The 23519-nt window shown below is 53.5% G+C and overlaps 7 protein-coding genes across 7 annotated transcripts; 4 read left to right on the top strand and 3 right to left on the bottom strand.

Moving 5' to 3' along the window:
• Positions 1-688: 688 nt before the first annotated feature.
• On the top strand, positions 689-1764 carry N0V89_003919 (uncharacterized protein; the record flags this gene model as incomplete). Its single annotated transcript, XM_056212712.1, has 2 exons — positions 689-1109; positions 1172-1764. 2 exons carry the CDS (start codon positions 689-691, stop codon positions 1762-1764), a joined length of 1014 nt encoding a protein of 337 aa, XP_056073020.1.
• A 341-nt stretch (positions 1765-2105) lies between these two features.
• Positions 2106-2953, bottom strand: N0V89_003918 (uncharacterized protein; the record flags this gene model as incomplete). Its single annotated transcript, XM_056212711.1, has 2 exons — positions 2106-2771; positions 2825-2953. 2 exons carry the CDS (start codon positions 2951-2953, stop codon positions 2106-2108), a joined length of 795 nt encoding a protein of 264 aa, XP_056073019.1.
• Positions 2954-3427: 474 nt separating this feature from the next.
• On the top strand, positions 3428-6825 carry N0V89_003917 (uncharacterized protein; the record flags this gene model as incomplete). Its single annotated transcript, XM_056212710.1, has 6 exons — positions 3428-3514; positions 3564-3943; positions 3991-4402; positions 4453-4769; positions 5672-5993; positions 6064-6825. 6 exons carry the CDS (start codon positions 3428-3430, stop codon positions 6823-6825), a joined length of 2280 nt encoding a protein of 759 aa, XP_056073018.1.
• Positions 6826-7274: 449 nt separating this feature from the next.
• Positions 7275-10772, bottom strand: CDC60 (cytosolic leucyl tRNA synthetase; the record flags this gene model as incomplete). Its single annotated transcript, XM_056212709.1, has 1 exon — positions 7275-10772. One exon carries the CDS (start codon positions 10770-10772, stop codon positions 7275-7277), a length of 3498 nt encoding a protein of 1165 aa, XP_056073017.1.
• Positions 10773-11037: 265 nt separating this feature from the next.
• Positions 11038-11550, top strand: N0V89_003915 (uncharacterized protein; the record flags this gene model as incomplete). The annotated part of the gene is made up of 1 exon (XM_056212708.1): positions 11038-11550. One exon carries the CDS (start codon positions 11038-11040, stop codon positions 11548-11550), a length of 513 nt encoding a protein of 170 aa, XP_056073016.1.
• Positions 11551-14731: 3181 nt separating this feature from the next.
• Positions 14732-17220, bottom strand: N0V89_003914 (uncharacterized protein; the record flags this gene model as incomplete). Its single annotated transcript, XM_056212707.1, has 5 exons — positions 14732-15274; positions 15329-15625; positions 15671-15964; positions 16013-16914; positions 16959-17220. 5 exons carry the CDS (start codon positions 17218-17220, stop codon positions 14732-14734), a joined length of 2298 nt encoding a protein of 765 aa, XP_056073015.1.
• Positions 17221-19560: 2340 nt separating this feature from the next.
• VMA2 (Vacuolar ATP synthase subunit B) lies at positions 19561-21393 on the top strand (the record flags this gene model as incomplete). The annotated part of the gene is made up of 7 exons (XM_056212706.1): positions 19561-19656; positions 19715-19799; positions 19849-19868; positions 19916-19951; positions 20000-20161; positions 20211-20802; positions 20852-21393. The coding sequence occupies 7 exons, from the start codon at positions 19561-19563 to the stop codon at positions 21391-21393; spliced, it is 1533 nt and encodes a 510-aa protein (XP_056073014.1).
• Between the last annotated feature and the right edge of the window lie 2126 nt (positions 21394-23519).

The raw sequence follows: 23519 nt of genomic DNA, 5'->3' as shown, positions 1-23519 counted from the left end.
GCCATGGTTTGTGCCACCCCGCAACATGCCCGAGATCCAGCCTACCATCTGTTGCAGAGTCTGATGTCTTGCATCGTCTAGCTCCACCATTTACGGGGCCTTGGCCGCGAACTTGACTCCCTGAAACTAAAGCGCTGGCTGTTAGGAAATGTTTCCCGGTGCCTACGCCATTCACCAGGAACACCGACTAAAAGCGTTCTCGGGCTGCAGGTAATGTGTCGACTGTGGTTGGGTGGCGGAGCCTTAATCGGTGGTCGTCATGGTTTAGCCCCACGTGCCCGGCGGCCTGCTCCTTTTGTGCACCCAGGAAGGCAATTCTCGCCGCTTCCTCGGATCCTTGCATCTCCTCCCGCCAGAGACCATCACACGCGCAATGACGCCACGTGAGGCTCGGAGATACTTCGCCCGACGCAAATGGCCAAAACCGTCCATGTTCTTGGCCCGCTCCTTCTGGACGAGTGCCGGCGCGCGTTTACTTTGATCCGGAAGACCTCTCGGACCGATGGTACCCCGGCGGGGTATGCTATGGCGGGGCTCCGGAAGAATTCACACGCAGCAACGCGCCCAAACAGCCGCACTGAGCTTTTCATTACCCAAAGGCCGGGGGTGTAGAGGGACAGTCGGCATTCGACCTAACTCAGCCCAACAATGTCCCCACTTACATATACCCCATCTTCCCCGGGCCAACATGAATCCTTCTCTCGGAAACTTCATTCTTAAGCTCTCTCCCAGAGACATCTTCAACCCCAAGCCCACTATGAACACTGCGATTCCCCTGAACACTGGCGCCACGATCCCCGCACTGGGACTGGGAACATGGCAGTCTGCGCCAGGCGAAGTCAAGAAGGCGGTTATCCACGCGATTGAGGGCGGCTACAGACACATTGACTGCGCATACTGCTACCAGAATGAGGACGAGGTGGGCGAGGCGCTGCAGGACGTCATCTCGCGGGGCATCGTCAAGCGTGGAGACCTCTTCATCACAAGCAAGCTGTGGTGTACTTTCCATACGCGTGCTGAGGAGGGCCTGCAGAAGAGCTTGGATCTGTTGAAGACTCCTTACGTAGACCTGTACCTCATGCACTGGCCTGTACCTATGAATCCTAAGGGTATATTTGTTCCCTACCCCAACCGAGAGGGACAAGGAACGAAGGGCTAACAAGCAACAAAGGTAACCACCCCCTCTTCCCCAAACTCGAAGACGGCTCCCGCGACATCGACCACAGCATCACTCACATCGATACATGGAAGAACCTCGAATCTCTAATCAAGTCCCGTCCCGACAAAGTCAAAGCCATCGGCGTTGCAAATTACTCTGTCAAGTACCTCGAGAAGCTGCTCGCTCAGTCCACCATTACGCCCGCGGCGAATCAGATCGAGAACCACCCGTTGCTGCCCCAGCAGGAAGTCGTGGACTTCTGCAAGGAGAAGGGGATTCACATCACCGCATACAGCCCGCTCGGATCCACTGGCTCGCCGCTATTCAAAGATGAGGGTGTCCTGGAGGTCGCGAAGAAGCACAACGTCGGCCCTGGAACGGTGCTGCTTAGCTACCACCTGGCGCGCGGCTCGTCGGTCCTGGCAAAATCTGTCACGCCCAGCCGTATTGATGAGAACCGCAACCTCATCCAGTTGAGTGCGTCGGATTTGGATGCTCTCGAGGCGGTTCACAAGAAGAACGGCGTGCAGCGCTTTGTGTATCCGCCGTTTGGCGTCAATGCTGGGTTCCCGGATAAGCCTGATGGCATTGATCTCAGTGGTTGACTGCCTGGGAGTAGGCTGTAAATCAAAACTTGATATACCCTAATATATATAGACCATCTACTCCGTTGTGTGGACGGATTCATGGACGCTGTTGTGCATACTTGATTGCTCCTAAAGTTGCTTTGATGTGGTGCCATGTTGCATCCCTTGACCACAAGTCCCTGTGTGTGCCATATAGCCGTCCATAGCCGTCCATTACCGTAGTTGTATTTGGTCTATAATTTTCAACTACTGCGATGTGACGGATGACTTTGTCCAACAGATCTGTTGTTATGCTGTATCAATATAGGCCAAGATAGATGCAGCTGAGCATTGCAAGTGTACAGAAATCGTATCCACTTCTACCGCCCCATCCAACCCCCATCAACCGTAACAATCTCTCCACTCACATACGCACTTGCCGCACTTGCCAACCACAGAACCGCGCCCTTGAAATCCTCCGGGCTCCCCCACCTCCCCGCCGGAATCCTCTCCAGAATACTCTTCGCCCGCTTCTCATCCTGCATCAGTGCGGTATTCATCTCCGTCGCAATATACCCCGGCGCAATCGCATTCACGTTGATACCTTTGCTCGCCCATTCGTTGGATAGCGCCTTCGTGAGCTGCGCGACGCCGCCTTTGGACGCGGCGTACGCCGGGACGGTGAAGCCGCCTTGAAAGGAGAGAAGGGAGGCAATGTTGATGATGGAGCCACGGCGCGTAGCATTGGGGGCTAAATCAGTGTTTTGCTGGAGCATGTGCGCGCCGACGTCACGACAGAGTGTGAACACGGAGGTAAGATTTACTTGGAGGACGGATTGCCAATCGTCGTCTGGGAATTGGTGCGCGGGGTGCCGCTTTTGGATGCCGCCGCAATTTAATAAGACGTGGATTCTGTAGCCATCTTTTAGAATCTTCGGGAGGAGCGCTGAGACGGATTCGGGGGACGAGAGGTCGGCGGTGTATATTGTTGCTTTCCGTCCCAATTTCTCGATTTCTTGCTTAGTGGATTGGTTAGAGGTATTTCGCTAGCCGTTTGTTAGCGATTGTTGGTGGAAACGGAATCAAAGGAGAGATATACCTGTACGAGGAGAATGTCTGCACCTGCTTCTGCCAGGGCAATTGCCATAGCCTGCCCAATTCCTCTTGTTCCGCCTGTCACGAGGGCGGTTTGGCCCTCAAGCGAGAACAGCTCCTTGACGTTTACCATTTTCGTTCAGATCGGCTTCAGAGTGTAGCTCGATGTGTGTATTGAGCTGTGCTAGAGTCGCAGTCGAAGGGAAAGGGTATCAACTTCCTCAAAAGCCCAGAAAACTGGCATAATACAATAAGCATGGATATCCGGCAAAGAGCTCTCCAGAGTCGCGTAACTAGCGCGGGGTGACGTGCGTCGGCATCTGAAGTGACGTGGGCCGAGTCAGAAAGGGTAATCCCGCTGCAGTGTCGGTGTTTGAAATGCGGGACACCAGATGCCGGATTTAGGATTTGTCTCCAGCGACGGCGCATCAGGTCGTATCGAGGGAAATCTGGGCCGAGCCACGCGCGCTGGTTGCGTTCTGTTTGACACGTCTTGCGAGCTTGCGCTCTTGTGCTCTTCAACTCCCGCAAAACTCATTGACCCGTTTGCGCTGCTCCGTGATCGATTAAACACTTGATACTCATCTTGCAAGTAGAGGACCGGAATATGGCTGCGGAAAGAACGCCAGATGTGCAGCACAAGGGGAGTCAGGTTCGCGCATCCGTTCTGCACGGCGCAGGAGACCTGAGAATTGTAAGCTCTACGCATGGCTTCTACTCCGTCTTGTCTAAGTTCCTTACAGGAAGACCGCTCTATCTTCCCTCCAGGTCCCACTGATGTTCAAGTAGCTGTCCGAGCTACCGGCCTCTGCGGCTCAGATCTTCACTACTACCGGCATTATCGCAATGGCGACATCATTGTGCGGGAGCCCATGTCGCTTGGGCACGAATCTGCAGGCGTGGTAGTGGCTGTTGGTTCCGAGGTGGAACAGTCGCAAAAGTTCAGAATCGGCGATAAGGTAGCTCTGGAGGTAGGGCAACCTTGCGAACAATGCAACCGGTGTAAGGAGGGGAGATATAACATTTGCAAAGAGATGAAGTTTCGAAGTAGTGCGAAAGCGTTTCCACACGCACAAGGAACGCTGCAGGACCGGATTAATCACCCTGCGGCGTGGTGTCACAAGTACGCAGAGTTGGCTTTGAGGTCGAAACATTGCTGATTATTTGCAGGCTTCCAGAAGATGTTTCGCTTGATCTCGGTGCACTCCTAGAACCGCTAGGTGTCGCTATCCAAGCCACAAAAAGAGCACAACTTCCGGTCGGCGCGACAGTCTTGGTTTTCGGTGCAGGCGCAGTAGGTTTGCTGGTCGCGGCAATGGCAAAGATCTCAGGCGCCAGCACTGTCGTAATAGCAGACATTGATTCTGGACGAGTAAATTTCGCTGTGGATAACAACTTTGCGCACCGAAGTTTCACGGTACCGCTCAAGCGTGGACAGACAATAGATGAGAATCTCGAGATCGCGAAGGAGACAGCGGTTGAAATCGCCAAGGTTACGAAAGTAAGCGGAGGAGCAATCGGTGAGGTAGATGCCGTATTCGAGTGCACAGGCGTGCCTTCCTGCGTACAAGCATCGATATACGTATGTTTTGCACCCTTACAATTCTCTGACTGGCATCTGACGGTGTGTAGGCAACACGACCGGGAGGCGCGGTCTTACTCATTGGTATGGGTACTCCTATTCAAACGCTTCCCATCTCAGCTGCAGCGCTCCGCGAAGTCGACATCAAGGGCGTCTTCCGATACGCGAACACGTACCCTACTGGCGTCGAAGTCGTATCGAAGAAGGGTCCAGACTACCCGGACTTTTCAAAGCTCGTTACGCACAGGTACAAGGGTCTGGAGTCGGCGGTGGAGGCTTTCGACATGGCTGGCAAGACGAAGGACGACAAGGGTAATCTGGTGATCAAGGTTGTGATTGAAACCGGCGATGGCGAGAAAGCGAATCTGTGAGCATGGATTGAACGGTGGCGTTTGGAGGACCGAAAAGCGTAGATGTTGTGGAGTACGATGTGCTCCTTTGTTGTTGTCCATGCTCTCCTGTAAACAACGCTCCCCTGAGCACCCTCTGGAACGTGACGCAGGGGTTCTTCTCTAGGGTTCCAGGTCGTGCCCCACGTTCTCGTGCATTCACTTGGTCGCACTCTGCTGTCTTTGGGTGATCAAGCGGCCAATTCATCCCCGCGTTCAGCCTCAACACCCCACATCCGACCTTCTTCCCCAGATATTCTCGCCTCCGCATCCCACGTCTGGAGCAGATGCATGCCAGATCTAGCAAGCCGTGCTCGAGATGTTTGTCGAATGCGGAAACTTTCCCCGCGAAGAGGCTTCGCTCGAGCGCCGATGGCTAAACGTAGTAAGCGCCTACCCAAAACACATGGACGCGTTTACCCTCCGACACGTCCAACGCCATCGACGCGTTCGACGCTTATCCTTCCGCGCATCTTCCACATGCAGCTGCGGCGACACTACCAGCCCCGAGCCTGCCCCGAACGCGCAGATTGGAGATTGTCGCCGGAAACACTGGGGAAATGTGGAGGATGGGGTAGACGTGCGCGGGAAACTGGCAAACCGCACACGCCCAGAGAATATCGAAACGGACATCTTCGGCTCAACATCGCCTACTCGGGTGTTCCTGGGAGCTATGGCCACATGGTTCTGTGGGTAGTTAGTTAGGCGGTGAGTGAGGGCGTGGGGTGGAGGATTCCGACGTTGATATTTCAACCGGCCGCTCCAACGCGTTGCACCCTTCTGCGAGTCGTTCGCTAACACCACTGCCCTCATTCGTGCTACCTTCACGTCTCTCAATTGGCCTCTCTACATTTCCACATTTCACACAATGGCTCCTCAGATCCGCAGACTTCAGGTTGCCGTCTCCGGCTTGGGCCGCATGGGGGGCCCGCCATGCGAACCATTTCCTGCACCGCACGCCGCGGGCGGAGCTCGTTGCTGCATTCACTCCAGACCCCAAGGAGCTTGCATGGGCGCAGGCAAACTTGGAGCCCTGGGGTGTCAAGATCTACTCTGATTTCAATGAATTGTTAAAGCACCCGGGTCTGGAGGCTGTTTGCGTGGCAACGGCCACCACGGTGCATGCTGAACAGACCATCAAGGCCATTGAGGCCGGAAAGCATGTTCTCTGCGAGAAGCCACTCAGCACAGAGCTCGCCATCGTACGTATCTCCCAGCAAATTCCCCAGCACAGCGTCCTACATAGAACACTCCGTTAACATCAATCTCCAGTCCCAAAACGTCCTCAAAGTGGCCAAAGCCCACCCCAAGCAAAAAGTAATGTGCGGTTTCTCCCGCCGCTTCGACGCCTCCTACCTCGCCGCCTACCAAACCGCTCTCTCCGGCTCCATCGGCCGCCCCACCATCCTTCGCTCCCAGACCTGCGACAAGTACGACCCCTCAGGTTTCTTCGTCGCCTACGCCGAGTTCAGCGGTGGTATCTTCGTCGACTGCAATATCCACGACATCGATCTTGCATTGTGGTTTTTCTCCTCATCTACCAAGGAACTGCCCAAGGTCAAGAGCGTCATGGCAGTTGGTGTCACCGCTCTTGAGCCCGACCTCGCCAAGCACGGTGATGTTGACAACGGTGTCGGTGTTGTGGAATTCCACGATGGACAAATTGCCTACTTCTACAGCAGTAGAATGAACGCACCAGGCCAGCACGATATGACTGAGATTATTGGTACGAGCGGAAAGCTCACCGTTAATGCGAACCCCACCATTGGTCTTACCGAAAGCCATCTTCCCACCGGCATCCACCGCGAGATCCCGCAGAACTACTACGAGCGCTTTGAGAACGCCTTTGTTGAGGAGGCACGGCAATTCACAGACGCAGTACTGGACAACAAGGCTGTGCCTATTGACATGGAGAGCTCCGTCGAAGCTGTCCGCATTGGCGTCGCGCTGCAGGAGTCGCTGCGCAACGGCAAGAAGATCTTCTTCGACAAGCAGGGCAACAAGGTCGAGGACGGCACAAGGGCGAAGTTGTAAAGTGCCGTATGTATCTTGTCATCTTCAAAGACGTTTTTTTTTTTGCCACGGCTAGAAGTTTGGCATGAGCATAGAATAGATATCTAATTTTCACAGCCTCTTTTGAGCTCAAGGTCGTCGTCTTCATGCGTAGAGTCGTGAGATGTACAGTACATGCATACTAACTTCATGACTCCGATGACTGCCAATTGAGCAGCCTATGTCTGAGATGCGTTCTGTTTCATTTACGTTTTCCTCGCACAGTAGAAAGCACACACTCCTGGAGGTTGACAAGGATATTGAGATTGAGGAGTACTTTTGATTTCATCTATCGTTACTATCATCAACCACAAGGCACTCGTATGTCTTAACAGAAAAGCCTTGTATAATAATCCTTCCATGCTGCGCCAGACCCGACCCGTTTCATGCAATGCTCTCGCGTGCTCGTTAATCTGCTCTGCAGCGAGGTTCTACCTTACAGACAGGTTCTCGACGTTCTCGAACGCAAAGCTCGGTGATCCAGGCTCGGCAGACCCTGCTTGCGGCGCCAGATCCCCCTTCGTCTCACCCTGGCTGCCATTCTCGTTGATGACGACACCCGTTTTGCCGCCCTCCTCGACAGCAATGATCTCGACAGCAACGCACTTCTGCACCGTCTGTTTGAGACCCGAAACCATAGCGCGCAGGGTGACGAGTTCGTCGAATGGAAGTTGGCGGTTCAACACCTCGTCCACGGGCTCACCGTTGTCAAGTCTCCGCTTGAGCCCATTAATGAAGGGCATTGCCTTCTTGCTCTCGGCCTTGTCCACACTCTTCGACAACGTCTTGATATCGATGTTGGGATACTCATTGCGGAGGAGGTCGATGTACTTCTTCTGCCACTCGGGCCAACTCTTCGCCGAGAAAATCGTAATCTTTTTATCTTTCTTGGGATCGAACAGCGCAGCTTTGCCCTTTGCGAGACGTTTTACAGCCTGGCCCTCGGCGGAGGTGATGTTGGATTGTGTAGAGCGGACGAACTCACGGGCGGCGGTGAGGCCGGCGTTGGTGGCTGGTACCTTGGGGTATAGAGCGTTTTGGATAGTCGAGGACTTTTTGAGAACCTCGAGCCAGATGTATTCGGCCCAGTGGGGAGCGAAGGGCGTGATGAGGAGGGCTTGCAGTTCGATGTAGCGCTTGGCGAGGTCTTCGTGCATGCCAAGTCCCGCCGCCTTAGTGGCCTCGCGGTAGAAGTCGCGAGCGGCGGTGAAGTCGTAGTAGGCGGCTTTGAGGGCGGCCTTGTACATAGTGGTTTCGTAGTGTTTCCGGGCTTCGGTGACGAGGGAGTTGAGCTCGTTGTCGAAGAGCTCGTCCAGGAGCACGCGGGGGCTGCCGGACTTGCGCTGTACCACATCGATGTTTTTGATGCGCTCCTTGATAGCTTCCTTGTACTTGTCGCCATCATTAACGATGATAGCGTCGCGGACCATCTCCTCGCACCACTTCCTGAGCTCAAACAACTTTAAGATGTTGGCATTCGCGACCGCTTCCTCGAAGTTAGCGTCCTCGATACCATCTCCAGCATCAGCAAGCGCGATACGGGTAGCATCGGCACCGAACTTCTCGACGGCACCCTGGATGGTGAGGAAGTTCCCGGTCGACTTGCTCATCTTCTCTCCGTTGAGCATAAGGTGGCCGTTCACGCGGAAAGAGCGAGGTCGGTTCTCCTTAGGGAACAGAGCTGTGTGAATGTAGAGATTGAAAGTCAAGTGGTTTTGGATAAGATCCTTACCAGATCCACGCATATCGAGAGGATACCAGTAGTCGAAATGGCGTCTCAGCGTCTGGATGTCCTTCTTGGGGATGGTTGTCTCTGGGATGTCGCCTCGGGCGCGGCGTCCCAGAACGTAGTCCCAGACGTCGTCGGTCATCTGCTCAGGCTTGATTCCAAGGGGACCGACCTGCTTTCCGAACATGTCTTTATGAAGCAGGTGAGCGAAGCTGTAGTATGATTGGTAGATGGTGGAGTCACTGAGGGACTCGACCATGACGGACTCATCCCAAGGCAGTTTCGTTCCAAGACCGTAAGAGCGTGCGCAAGCCCAGTTAGCGAGCCAGTTTATGACTTGTTGGAAGGCATTCTTGGCCTCGGGATAATAAAGCTCCATGTCTTCAATCTGTTGCAAAACCTGTGCGGCCCACTCGCCATCTCCGCCGTTCTCGGTGGTGCCGTAGTTCATGAACCATTGATCCAACAGTGCTGCCGTGCACTCGTCTCCTGAGCGGGACACGACCTTGCCGTCAGGTTCACCGTACGCGAATGCGAGACCTTGTTCGATAAGCTGTTTGCGGACGAGGTTCTTTGCGTCCTCGACCTTCTGGCCTTTGAAGTCTCCGTAGATCATGGTGCCCTTGTAGAAACCCTCCTTGTATGCTTTCTCTTTCGCCTCTTCGAGCTTCTTCGTGTCTTTAGGTGACTGAATCTTGAGTGTTTCGACAAGGTGCTTGGCTGTGAGATCTCCATATGAGGGTGTTGAAATGATGGGTAGGATATCGTCAAAGCGGACCCATTCTTTCTGGATGCCGTAGTATTCAGCCTTCTTCGCGAGGTCAAGGGAGGTGATATAGTCGTCGGGAGAGTCTGAAGGCACGCATGTCACGACCGCTGTGCCCTTGGTATCCTTGACAGTCTCCATGGGAAGAATCCGAACGCCTTCGGTAAGGATGGAGAAAGGAGCGTTGATGACTGTGCCGACAACTTCTTTGCCAAGAAGAGTCGCGACTTGGGGGAAAACGCCCCAGTCTGGGAAGATGCCTTGGTAAGCCATGTTGCGCGCGGCGCGTGGTGAGCAAACAAAATATTCGGAGCCAACCTGGAACACGCCATACTTGAGAGTCGGGCCAACGAAGCACGACGTTTGGCCGTACATGGTCTCGGGTCGGAGGGTCGCAGGGATGAAGAAGACATTCGCATCGGCAGGCAGTTTTCCGTCAAGTTCCTTCTTGGCTGTCTCAGACCACTCTTTCACTTTCATCTTGAGCGCAGTGTATTCTTGCACGGTGACACCCTCTCCGCTGGCACGGTCGTGGTCTAGGCAGGCTTGTCCGTCCTTAGGCGAGTAGACGGTGTATCGCTTGGCGAATATGATCTTGCCCATCTCCTTGAGCTTGCGCATCTGCCACCGCACAAAACTGTCAAAGTATGCGTTCGCGTCAGTTGTGGTGAATTGGCGCCTCCAGTCCATGCGGGCTCCGAACGAGGTCAAGTCGCGCTTCGCGAGTGGGGGGAAGTATTCGATCCAGTGATACGGGTCTGCGAACTTGTGGATCTCCTCCAGCGGTATGCCTTGAGCGAGCATGATCTGGAACTGGTATTTCGCCTTGACCGTCTTGCTAGCAGCCTTGCCCTTTTTTGCGGAAAACTTCGAGAGGTCGGTGCGCGTCTCGGACTGTGTGGGTGCGGGAGGAACGGCACCATCGGAAGGGCCTTCTTCGACAATGTCGTCTACGGGGCAACGCTCGAAGTTCTGACCGAACATCTCGACTTCGCGGACGAGCTTGTCGGAGCATGCCTTAATGGGCATACCAGTCAGGTGGTAACCGAGAGGGAAAAGAGTTCGTTTGCCTTGCATTCGCGAGAAACCTGCGGTAAACTCAATCTTGGAGGCGGTAAAACCGTGGCCGGCGTGGAGAGTGCCGTTCATGTAGGGAAATGCGAAGTTGCCGAGCCATTTAGGATATTTCTCGTGCAGCTGGTCAGGCGTGGTTGTGTCGAAGGGCTCCTCGTCTATGGAGGGCGCCTCGGGCTCGAAGACATGTGAGTCGGCCCATTGCTGTTGGTATTTCTTCTCTTCCTTAATCAATGCATCGCGCTTCTCAGTGTTTTCGATCTTGAGAGTGTTTGCGCTACTTTGTTCGGGGTCCAGGGCGCTGAGTGTAGCTTTTACAGCGCTGGTGGGTATCTCTTTTGGGGCTGCCGCTTCAGCCATGTTGTAGTGGGCTCGAAAGTGTAGGAAAAGAGCGTGGGTGCGGTCGAAAGAAAAAGTGGTTGTCGCGAGGCGGTAGTGGGGTCGCGGGGTCGAGTCAGAGCTGCCAGTCGAAAATGTGCCAAAGGGGAAGCGGTGGACGTCTCAGTGTGGCGCCGGGGGGCCGTGCGCCAGCCGGGGTGCGAGCCTAGGAAACGAACGTCAGTAAACTTTCAATCACCACCAACAAACACGCGACATTCGACGCATCCGCATCCCCTCGACGACAATGTTACAGCTGCTCGCGCGCCTGCTCGGACGAGCCCCGAAGTCGGACCTGCCGCCCTTCAACTTCGCCCTGAATCGCTACAAAGCAAAGAAGCATTGGCCGCCCAATCTCAGGGAGCTCACCGCGAAGCAGCAGTTCCGCTTCGAGCGCAAGTTCAAGCGCCGCCTGCGACTCAAGTCTATCAAACCGCAGTGGCAGCGCTGGACCAAGATCGTGCAGTGGAACCTCATCGGCTTCGTCGTCATCTATGGAGTCCTCTTCCACGACTTCGCAAAAGACCCCATGAATCCAAGGCCGGGCGAGCAACCGTTCAAGAGCCTGAGGAAGTGGATGTGGGGAGCATGGGATGGTATGTGGACACATACCTCTAGTTCGCTGGAGGCGGACCGAGCGGGCGCGGAGCCTCTCTCCCCCAGCCGCAAGGCGGCGCCCGAGGACGCAGCGGACGCGGGGGGTCGGAAATCGGGAATTCAATATCATTCTGTGACAAATCAGTACACCACGCAGAATTAGGAAGAGAATGGGGCTTGTGAGCCGAATTCCTCACGCATGGTGCTTGATAAGATGCAAAGATTGCCATACGTACCCGGTCGTATTCGACGCCAACCCCCGGCGTCAGTACACACACGGTTCCTATGTATATGTGAATAAGGCGTCCAGATCGTACGGGAACCCACTCCTCCAAAGTATGTGCTCCTCTCCTAGCTGGGCAGTAGGGGCTGGGGTTCACTTACGCTGGTGGGGCTTGACGAGAGTCTCCCGTCCACTCCGGTGGAAGTGGACGGTCCCGTAAATATCTCCGGTCCTATAAGGCGTTAGTAATACTTGAAAACTGCCAGCTTCTACACCCTTACCCGTTGGCGGACCGCATGCGCAGCTCACAGGTCGCCCACGGGTCCTCCACCCTGCCGTGGGTACCTTTGATCACCCACACGAACGTTATGGCGTCACGGGGCCCGCCTTCGTCCACTGTCACCTGGCCGGCTGCCCAGCGGCCGACGAAGGAGGACCCCCTGTACGCCTCCAGTCCCGCGTAGACCTTGTCGACCTCTGGGGCGGTCACCGTCGGCGCGAAGGAGACGCGCAGGGGTGGGACGTGGCCCACTACCCCGGGCGAACTAGACGGCATTAGCTTCAACATCAATCAAAGTGTTAGTCCCGCTTAATGATCGCTACCCTCTGCTCTATGTGCCGCCCTTCTAAATGTTGATAGCCTTGCTCTGGCATACTATAGCCAAAGTGGGCTCAATGGACCATGCCACCTGAACAAGTCCTCGACACGAGCGAGACAATCCATCTGTCTTGAGCCCATGCCAAATCCCTGAGCAACACGTCTCCCAGGGTAGACTGGAACGCTGCTGTGGCACACCATTTCCAGGGTATACTTCTTCCTTGTTCCGATATTGGCCCAATATGGGGGCATCTTGTGCCGCTGTAATACGTATGATGGCGACGTCGGGAAGCGGCTTCTGCCATGAGCCTTGAGAGATGGTATACCAAACGTGGAGCACGAGGCCGGAATGATTTGGGTGTTGGGCGTGCCGTGGTATATCTCGATGTGACTTCCTTCGTAGACTGGTGTGGGAGAACACTTAGAGTTGTGGGAAGAAACGCTTGGTGGCAATGCTATGCGGTTGTTTTGCGCCGTGAATTGTAGAACACGATCAACCGACCTTGTGTTGCGAAGCCGAAGTAGACGTGCGTTGAATTGTATCGAGCAGGGATGTGGTGCGGCTGTTCTCGTAAACTGATACCAGTGTTGACGTGAGATTTGGTGCGGCCAATGTGCAAAGTGTCGGGGTCTTCAATGTATCTTCGCGTTCAAAGGCTGGAGAAGCGAGCATACTTTTTGGGGTCTTTAACCTGTCTCTGCCTGAACGAATCTCCGTGAAGGAGAGCATACTTGCCGAAGTGGACAAAGTGGTAGGGCGGGTGACGAGACGTCGAAGCTGGATCCTTCCAGGTGTCAACGTGCTTTCCAATGGAACACGCACTTTCGATTATTGCGCTCCTTCCAAGTCCAACAGCGTTGCCAAGATGCCATCCAGTTTATCATGCCCCAATTCTTCTCTTCTTCATGACATATGTCCAGCGCAGCGCAGGTGGCATGGCCTTGAGCGCTGTCCATCTCTTCTCCAACTGGCCTGCATTTACAGTGCCAGACGCTCGTGCGTCCCAGCCTTTGCCTCGTCTTCGCATCGGTCTGTTTTTGCTCGGGCATAAAGCTTGCATCGTAGGTATCGCCTCGCGGTCCATTTCGAAATCTGTCTCAATCGTACCTTCGTATTCCCATTTGCCTGCCGCATCTTCCCATCACTCACCTCTATCTCCGATCCCACCCATTCAATGAGAAAGCAACGCCTGAAGAAAGCAACGCTCAGATCAAATGGGCAAGGGGAAGCACTTGGCAGATCACATCACACATGGTACATACCTCTCCTGCTTCTGTTTGTTGTTCATCTTTATAGTCGGTAGACTCTTCTCGCGGGCGAGGGCGGTGCGGCGGCGGCGGCTACGAAGCGTCAGCGGGCGGCGTGTCTACTTGCTCTCCGTGAGCAAGTTAGACTTTGTTGTTGAGGAGAAAGAGCAGGAAGGCCAAAACTTGCTGTACCTATCCCGCCGCCAGCCAGTTGCTAGGTGAAGCGCGTTGTGTCTACGTCTGTTGCTAGGCGGCCTAGTGAAGGAATATACGCGTTAGCGAGCGGATTTAGAAGGCGCATGGTGAAGACAATGACTTCTCTAACTCCGCTGGGCACTATAACATATACTTCATGTACAGTGTGCAATATTTTCTGCTTGTGATACTGGACCCAGACACTAGCTGAAAGGCTTCGTTACTACACTACTCACACCTGGACAACATAGGGTACCAACCCCTCTGACGAGGCCGTAGGGAAGTATTGGACGCAAGACTGACTGAGCAATATGAGACCGATTCACCGATGACGGAAGGGTCGTATGAAGTTTCCTATATGTCGCTGCTCCTACAAAGGATCGTCCAATAGTATGGTCTAGGTCAATTTGGACGATGTTGAATCTCCAAAGCTCAAACCGGACAGAGTATGGCCAATGTACACTGCTAAGCGAGAGACCGACTCGCGCGGTAATATAAGGGCTGGTGGGGGATTTGAAACTCCTGCGAATCAAGATGTGACCTGATAATGCATCCCTAACATTCGGAAAAGCGAGAGCTAGGCAATTTTAGACAGAACAGGTAAATGAAGTCATGTCATCTTTATTCCGTATAGCTTAGAGCTTGCGCGTCTTTGAGCGCGAACGCGCACCCAATCTTCCCTACAAAGCTTAGGAGAACACCAGGAACAGTTATGAAAATTTTGTTCCGCTCCCTTGCGCTCACTCTGTGAAAGCATCTTGTCAAAGCCCACCATAATATACAAGAAAATTAGGTAACAAACTCAATGGGAGTCTGAAGTACGACCATGTGAAGAGATTGGGAAATTTGCGCAGATGCCCATACGCCAGATCGATGAAACTAGACGAGAGTCTGGGGAATAGCAAGTGTACCGCCCAAGCAAGCAACAAGCAATCAGTATGGTGACATAACACCAGAGGAACACGAGGAAGATAGCAGACAGGCGCGAATGTGGGAATGAAATAGAGAAACGCAACGCCACGCTATACAGGGAGAAATGCAGCATTGAACCGACAAAACAAGGAACGGAAGAACGCGAGGCTAATTGTTGCCCTTCACTCTCTTGTTGCCTCCTATTCTGGGACTCGGCTTGACCTTTGGGGCGCCGTTTGCGTCGCCACCGCCGTCGTCAATGTCTATCTTCGCTGTACTTCGCCGTCGCTTGTTGTTGACGTTTGGAGAAGTGTTGACACTGGCTGTGTTCGAGCTCTGGCTTTGCTGGTGGGCCATGGCATGTGATGCGGGTGACGGGGTGTGATTCTGCTGCATGAGACTAGGTGAACTCATGTGTCCGTTTGGGAGAAGGCCGTTTGGCATCGCCGGTGACATGAACTGGTTTGGCGGTAAACCCGGCTGACCCATGCCAGAAGGCGTCCGTGAACCTGCAGGCATACCTTGCGGTGGTTGCTGCATACCCTGGCCCGGAGGCATTGCGCCCTGCATTCGTCCAGCGTTCTGTTGCGCCATGGGATTTCCAGCAGACATCTCGCGAGTCCAGTTCTCCATGGCAGCCGCAGGTGTAAGGTTGGGATTCTCGTGGTAGTGGGTCATCAAGCTTGTCATGTTGTTCATGGTTTCGTAGATCTAACTCGCCTTAGTCATGATTCGTTTCGATGACGGTTGGTGTTCCAAGCCTACCTCAAGATAGTGGAATAGCCCAGGCGGTAACCCCCAATCTGTCATACCCGCAGTAGGGAGCTTTGATATGGGCATCGTGGCCTCCTGTGGTTGGCGCTGTTGTGCATTCTTCTGGTTCTTCTTGCTCATGCGTGGCGATTGCTGGGCGTTCAGAGGATTGATCTCTTCTTGTTGGAAAAGTGTCTCCAACAGCTCGCGGGGTATCATTTGTTGATGCCCTTGCATTTCGAACTGCAACCACTCCATCTTGTTGTTGCCACCGGTCCAGAAAGCTGTGAGTCTGCCATGACAAATGACCTGCACCGATTAGCGACGCTCTCAAACAGAGAATACTTTACTCACCTGACACTGGTTCTTGTATGTGTAGATGAACTTCGCTCGATCGCATTCGACTTTAGTTTCAGTCCCAACATTATGCTCGAGGGCACCATCGATCGTGACTTGCAGATTCTCGACATCGGTACTGAATTGTGACAGGAAATAGCGAGGCAATGCTGCGTAGACAACCTCGAACATTTTCGTCCGGTCGTTGCCTTTATGATAGGCAACGTGGAGGAAGGCTCCAGTCTCCGAAAAGAACTTTCCTACGAAAGCCTGCCATGTCGAGAGTTGGTTCAGTTGATCTGCGCGAGAAGCCTAGTACAGTTAATGAGGGCGCGTTGTAACCATTATTATCTGACTTACATTGTATTTTCCCAGCTCATTGGCAAAATTCATCAGTTTCAATATCCCTGGGCCGGCCTGATTATTCTGATTCTGATTCTGATTCTGATTCTGCTGGTTCTGAGACTGTCTCATCATAGCCATCCGTGCGACATTAGCTTGCGCCTGCGCGGCTGCGGGATTGACTTGTGCTTGTTGCATGCCTGCTTGTTGCATGCCTTGAGCCTGTTGTCGCTGCTGTATTTGGGCCGGAGTTGGCTGCTGTGGATTAGGTTGGTTCGGCATGTTGGGGGTCTGGTTCGGTGCGGGTGTATGTTGACGTGGCTGCGGCGCTGGCTGAGGTTGCTGCTGCGGTGTGGGTTGTGGAGCAGGGGATGCTTGTCCCTGGTGGCTCATTGCGGATGGCGGGCGCAATGGTCCTTGCTGTGGACCTTGTGAAGTGGCTGGTCCAGCCTGGGAGCCGGACTGGCTGTGGTTACTTTGTTGCGACTGAGCGTGTTGCATAGCTATGGCCTGCTGTTGTTGTGCTTGTTGCATCTGTTGCTGCTGCGCTTGATGAGCTTGTGCAGCAGCTTGTGCTTGGGCCTGAGCAGCCTGTTGATTGATTTGCGCTGCGTGTGCTTGAGCTATTGCAGCAGCTTGCTGCGGATTGCTCGTTGCATGTTGCTGCGCTGCTTGCTGAGACATGGCCTGCTGTTGTTGGAACTGTTGACGAAGATGCGGCGGAAGGTTGACTATAGGTCCTCCCGCTCCCATGTTGCCTGCCATCGCGGCCATTGTCTGTGGGGTCATTTGCTGGGGAAAGCCCATACCCATCCCGTTTTGGTGGTTCTGGAGCATCGCCTGTTGGTGTTGCCGCTGCAGCATAGCTGCTCGCTGTGCGTTATGTTGCGCCACGAGAGCTGGGTTCATTTGCGGGTTCACTGTTATGGTCAGCATGTCAACGAAGATGGTCGGAAATACTTACTCATTCCTGGATGCTGCTGTTGCTGCTGCTGTTGTTGTTGTTGTTGTTGTTGTTGTTGTTGTTGCTGCTGCTGCTGAAACATATGCGCCTGCTGGGGCTGTAGATGCGATAGCGCATGCGCATTGGGGGCGCCCGACTGCATGCCCATCATAGGGCCGGCTTGACTGACATGGCCAGCCGGACCAGATACACCCTGATGCATCATGCCTTGCTGCATGGGATGGCCGGGTCCAGGAGCGCCCATAAGGTGACCCTGTTGCATTTGCATGCCGGGTTGAGGTGGGAAAGGACCCTGCATCATCTTGAACGCGTCTATTGCTACTATCGATTTCGCGCAATCTTCCTAAGAAGAGTGCAGAAGGCCAGACACTTGACAAATGGATTGAAGCGGTATCAGGTCGAACTTTCAAACGCGGGGTCGGGTAGTTGAGTTGTACGGTGTCGCCCACTATGCATACAGTCCTCAAGAGTATGAGTCCCAGAGGCCGCCGATTGTATCGGAGTGGTTTGTCGACTTCGAAAAAGCCACGAACGCCGGACTAAGACACAAATTGACCGAATGCGAAGGTGGCAGAGGGGTCCTCCGGGTGCAGATGTCGCGATCGGCGCGACGTACACTGCTGCCGACGACCGGCAGATGCCGGGGCTGATATGCGACTGCGAGGTTTGCAGCTGCTGAGTCGCGCAATAGGGGGCGCGCAAGATGGAGATGGGTGGAAGAGGTCGTTTGGGAGCGATTCCGGTGCGGGCGCTGTGGTGTGTCGTGCGCTGTCGTCGCGCATCCGCGTTGAACGTGTGGGCAGCTGTAGGCAGAGGCAGAGGCTGCAATGGCGCGGCGGTGCACTCTGTCAGGCGCGTCGAGGGCGGCACTGCATGAGCGAGCGCGCGTGATGCTGTGGCCGCTTGTCGGGCAGGGGAACGTGGGTGGTCGTCGACGATGGGATGGGAGATGGGAAGTGAGCGATGCAACAGCCTGACTGCAGATCCCGTGCGGGCTTGCTTCGGGGCCAGCCACCAGTGGAGTGACCGCGTTCAGACTGCCCGGCTGCGCGACTCGACCTTGCGCGATAAAAACCTTAGAGACAAGCTGGACAGCGCTGCACGTAAAGGTGTATATATCTGCGCGAATTATGCAGCGTTTGCTACAGCATTCGGAGCCCCTGGGCGGCTCGACGGACTGTTCCGGTGATGAAGGTCGGTCACGTGGCGTGGGGCGCTATCCTAGATGCGCTTAGCAGTTGATTTGGCGCGCCTTGCGCGAGCTTCAAATGTTTTCTTCCGCTGCCTTCTCTCTTCCTCGCACCGACACTCTTCTTTTGGTAATTCTCACCACCATCCCCCGTCGCCTGGGCTTGCTACCCATTGCCCGAGTCTGTTCTCTATCGTCCAGGTGTCGTGCCATGGCCGTGCTTTTTGCTCGCTGACAACGCTGCGTACAGCGAACTGTCTTTTGGTACGTACAGCGAACACCTGCACCTCCACAATTTCCTGATGAAATTTTCAACTTCTTCTTTTCCCAACAGAGTCGACCTTGAAGAAATTTATGCTGTTCCGGGCGCCTTTCGCAGGGCACCTGCTACTTGCCAGTACTTTCGCCTGATCTCCATTTCACTCCGAGCATCCTCGACACACTCGTTAGAGACGTAGCTGACTGCTCAATAGGCTGATTGCACGTATGACTGCTCTCTCGACGTAGTCGCGGCACTGTGCCATCTCTGGCTACTATACTGTACACAAACATTGTGTGGGCAAGATGTAACCCAGTTGGAGGTGACAGTATCGGGAGTCGGTTAGCTGTTGATACACGTCTGCGTAGAGACCAACCGGTTACTAACCGTCATAGCTGCTGCAGTATCTTGCGTATCAGGTCAGTCTCTCTCTTTTCTTTTCCTCTTCCCTGGCTATGATGAAAACTGTTCCACATTCGCAGTTTCCACGCTAGCTATCACTTGAACCCATCAACCGATAGTCGATGAGCGCATAACCTTCCTTGGATGTCTGAGCCCTCCATCCAGCTCTTCTTGTTACTGCTGTCTCGTTCAAGGACGCCGCTAACAGCATGATTAGGCTGTTGCACCTTGTACATGAAGACCACTATGCTTATATATCCTTTGATAAATGGTTGCTGGAGCGCTCATCTAGGTTTGCGCAGCCATATATAGTAGTATATAGAGTGTCTAGGCTAGACAATCAACTAAGTCGATGAACGTGGATGTAAAGCGTGATGTAAAGCGTGTACAGTCTTGCTGAAGCTTAGATTAACTTGCAAGTCCACTACAATAGCTGCATGTACACTGCGCACTGTAAATCATACACTTGTATCGGGTTGCCAGTGTCGCATCATAGCTCATGTCGCTGCAGAGTTCACTGCGTCTGCATTTCGATGCGGCTTTTAGAACATGGTAAGAGGTTAGCGGCCCGTGCCAAGACACCTATGATGCAGCTGTGCGAGGCAGGTGCAGCCAGTGGATCCAAGCTTCCTCCCACCAAGCACAGCTCCAGCACCACGACATCGCATCGCCGACGAGCACCTCGCTGAGACCGTCTTCCTCCCGCGGAGCGCTACACCATCTCATCAGCTTCGCTCTCTCTGACCGCCACCATGGCTGATGTCGACCCCCGCATGATGAAGGTGTCGCCGCGGATACGGTACAATACTATCGGCGGCGTAAACGGACCATTGGTCATTCTCGACAATGTGCGTAGTCCTGAAAGCTGGAAAGGAGAGGTCAGAAGCTTATGTTTGGGGTGGATAGGTCAAATTCCCGAAGTACAACGAGATCGTGTCCTTGACACTGCCTGACGGCTCAGAGCGGTCTGGTCAGGTCCTGGAAGCTCGAGGTAAGCCCTTCTCCAGCTGTGGCTCAACACGGACTGACGCCATGTGCAGGAAACCGAGCAGTCGTTCAGGTACCGTCTGCGAGCCCATGCTTCTTGCGACACGCTAATCGCCCTAGGTTTTCGAAGGTACCTCCGGAATCGATGTGAAGAAGGTACATACGTCACCATTTCTGAAAGAGAAGCGCATCTGACTGAGACAGACGAAAGTCGAATTCACGGGCCACAGCTTGAAGCTCGGTGTGTCTGAGGACATGTTGGGTCGTATCTTCGATGGATCAGGCAGAGCCATCGACAAGGGTCCTAAGGTGCTTGCGGAGGACTACCTCGATATCAACGGCAGTCCCATTAACCCCTACTCCCGAGTACGGCATCCTACAGGCACGACGAAACAAAATAGCTAATCTAGTATAGGTTTACCCGGAAGAAATGATCTCCACCGGCATCTCCGCTATTGACACCATGAACTCCATCGCCCGTGGCCAGAAGATTCCCATTTTCTCCGCCTCCGGTCTACCGCACAACGAGATCGCCGCTCAAATTTGTCGGCAAGCTGGTCTCGTTGGAAAGCCTACAAAGGACGTACACGATGGACACGAGGAGAATTTCTCCATTGTCTTTGGTGCTATGGGTGTGAACTTGGAGACAAGTCGCTTCTTCACACGAGATTTCGAAGAGAACGGCAGTATGGAGCGTGTCACGCTGTTCCTCAACCTGGCCAACGATCCTACGATCGAGCGTATCATTACTCCTCGTCTTGCGCTTACCACGGCCGAGTATTACGCTTACCAGCTCGAGAAGCACGTCTTGGTCATTCTCACTGACTTGTCTTCTTACTGCGATGCCCTTCGCGAAGTCTCCGCCGCTCGCGAAGAAGTGCCCGGTCGTCGTGGTTACCCAGGTTACATGTACACGGATTTGTCAACCATCTACGAGCGCGCAGGACGTGTCGAGGGCCGGAACGGCTCCATCACTCAGATTCCTATCCTGACTATGCCCAACGACGGTATGCCATCCAGCATCCGCACAACGTTATGAGAGCTAATCGTTCGTAGACATCACCCACCCCATCCCCGATTTGACCGGCTACATCACCGAAGGCCAGATCTTCATCGACCGCCAGCTCGACAACAAGGGTATCTATCCACCCATCAACGTCCTACCCTCCCTCTCCCGTCTCATGAAGTCCGCCATCGGTGAAGGCCGCACCCGAAAAGACCACGGTGATGTGTCCAACCAGCTCTACGCCAAATACGCCATTGGTCGTGATGCCGCCGCCATGAAGGCCGTTGTTGGTGAGGAGGCCCTCTCCTCCGAGGACAAGCTCTCCCTTGAATTCCTCGAGAAGTTCGAACGCACCTTCATCGCACAATCCGCCTACGAGTCTCGCTCCATCTACGAATCGCTCGACCTCGCTTGGTCGCTGCTTCGCATCTATCCTAAGGAGTTGCTCAACCGTATTCCGGCCAAGGTGCTGGATCAGTTCTATGCTAGAAGTCGGGAACGGGAGAGCGAGCGAAAGAAGAAAGGGAACAAAGATACGAGAGATAATTCGGGCGAGCAGCAGCAGGATGGAGAGAATTTGATTGACGTATAGAGCGTGAACGAGGGTTGGAGGTAGTGGTGATTGGAGATACATCATGATAGCCGTTTGTGTCTTGAAAACATTGAGTCTTGCCCTATCGCGTGTCTCTTCCCTGCACTAGAGACTGTACGGTCGACTCGACATTCAATAGGTTTGTCAAGATCATCTATCGCATCACACCAGATCTCACCAGCCTTTTAAACACTGACCGCGTTGTGATATTCGAACACATTGCGAAATACCTATGAGACTGTAGAGGTGCCTTTCAGACTGAAAGCTGACTATCTATTCGTGGTTGCCAAAATGTCGAAGATGTATTACTTGTGGATCCATACCATAAATCGTTGATATCTTGGCATTCCTAGAACCACAGCCACCTAGATAATGTCTGCAATCGCTAATCGTAGGGCCGGAAACCGTTGAAGCGGAGAAAGGTGGCGATATTCAGGATACTGTTGCTCTGGCTGGAAAATTTTGAGGTCTTTTGGGATGATAATTGACTGGTACGGTTTCCCATCAGTCGGCGTGAGGATACCTAGGGAAGAGGTTAGTCAAAATTACTAAAACTGAAACCTTTTCAGACATACCTTTAGCTAATTCCTTTTGGAGCCACTCCACCGACCTCTTAGGCGGCGCCTCGCTATAATACCAGACCTTCCTATGAAGACATTTTCCTTCCTTAGGATGATTGTAGGCGAGTTCATCTGACTAGTGGCGCTTTTGAATACTGGCATTATCTCTTCCTAGCTGTAACACAATGTGATCCTGTGCAGCACAAATTACTTACTTTATAGATAGGTTATGTAAATGGCTAGCTTACTAGTGCTAGTGGCCTGCCTTCTATGCATCCTTGCGTTTGAGTTTAAGAGTAGCGGCAATTCTAGATATTATTAGATACTGTCGCATGAGCTGACCGGTATGTGGGTACGTAAAAGCTAACTCGACTTATTAGATAGTTGTCTATATGTAACCGTTTTGCGGGGATGTAGAGCTCCACAAATGATAATGTGGTACTGTTCTTTAGTGTACGCCCGAATTGGTCCTAGGAGGTGTTTCTAGTATGCAATAAGGTTGTAATAATAATTTGAAGGATGCGATAGGCTTTGATCCCAATTCCTTGATTCATGGTGTGATTCCATCTCTTCGAGCGATGGGGCCTCATCCTCACTCATCTCTCCCACCTCAGGCAGAGGCGCAAGCTGAACGACCGGGGGAGTACGAGCTACGTATTGCTCTTCAGGTTCGCCATGGTATGGTAAGAGCATCCATTCGCGGCTGAGAGGCCTCGAATTATTAGAAGAGGCGTGGGGCAGCTCCGATGTCAGTGGGTAAGCGGCTATGAAGAATTAGATCAGGCATAGGATAGAAGGATGACATACCGGCTCTAAGGTTTCGCAACACCGCTCCATTGCTATCCCAAGTCAGATCAATTCCACCCAGCTAGTGCAGGTCACCGACGTACCTAAGAATTCCTGATACTGGGCGTGGTGTCCTTGGTTGGCGTGGCTTTCGCTGCCTCGGAACTTCATCTGAGATACTGGCCTCCGCTGTTGGCCTGACCTTCGGCATCGTGAAAAACAAGCTGCTCTGTCTGTGTTGCGAGGCGAATCCGAAATTCTTGCTGGAGGTTGTAGCGTGGATAAAAACAAGGCGCGGGTCTGTTTGGCTGGCTGGGAAAGAGCTCTGGAGTTTTGGAAGGAACGCCTTCGACCTTCAGGAGGGACACCGTTATCAGCTGTCTTCACGAAGTGATTCAGTAATAGATATTCGCCGTCTTACAGATATCCAGTCTCGATAGCGGACTGCGCCTTCCGAAAGCTCGGTCTTCCAAGAGGCGTCTCTGTCGCGAACCATGTTGGGGCTTAGAAGCCGATGCCTTTGAATTTGACTGGGTATATACGTCTAAGGTCCTGTGAAAAGTAGGCTCTGCATGCTGTTGTATCCTGTTGTGCGCGATGGAAATACTCTTGTCTGGTGCATGACTGCGTTGGTGAAATTGGTAGACGTATGTTGACCGCTTTCATAGTGGGCATCAAGTAATATAAGCGTGTAACGAAGCGTAGAATGATCGCCTGGTGAGAGACGACTGCGAAGACACGTCTCGAACCCAAAGACACGCTATAGCCTTCTTTGTGAGA

Source organism: Didymosphaeria variabile (genome assembly GCF_027946475.1).
Source record: "Didymosphaeria variabile strain IMI 356815 chromosome Unknown scaffold_3, whole genome shotgun sequence".
Classification (NCBI taxonomy): domain Eukaryota; kingdom Fungi; phylum Ascomycota; class Dothideomycetes; order Pleosporales; family Didymosphaeriaceae; genus Didymosphaeria; species Didymosphaeria variabile.
The sequence above is the reverse complement of the archived record's forward strand: the minus strand, read 5'-3'. Positions and strand labels throughout refer to the sequence as shown.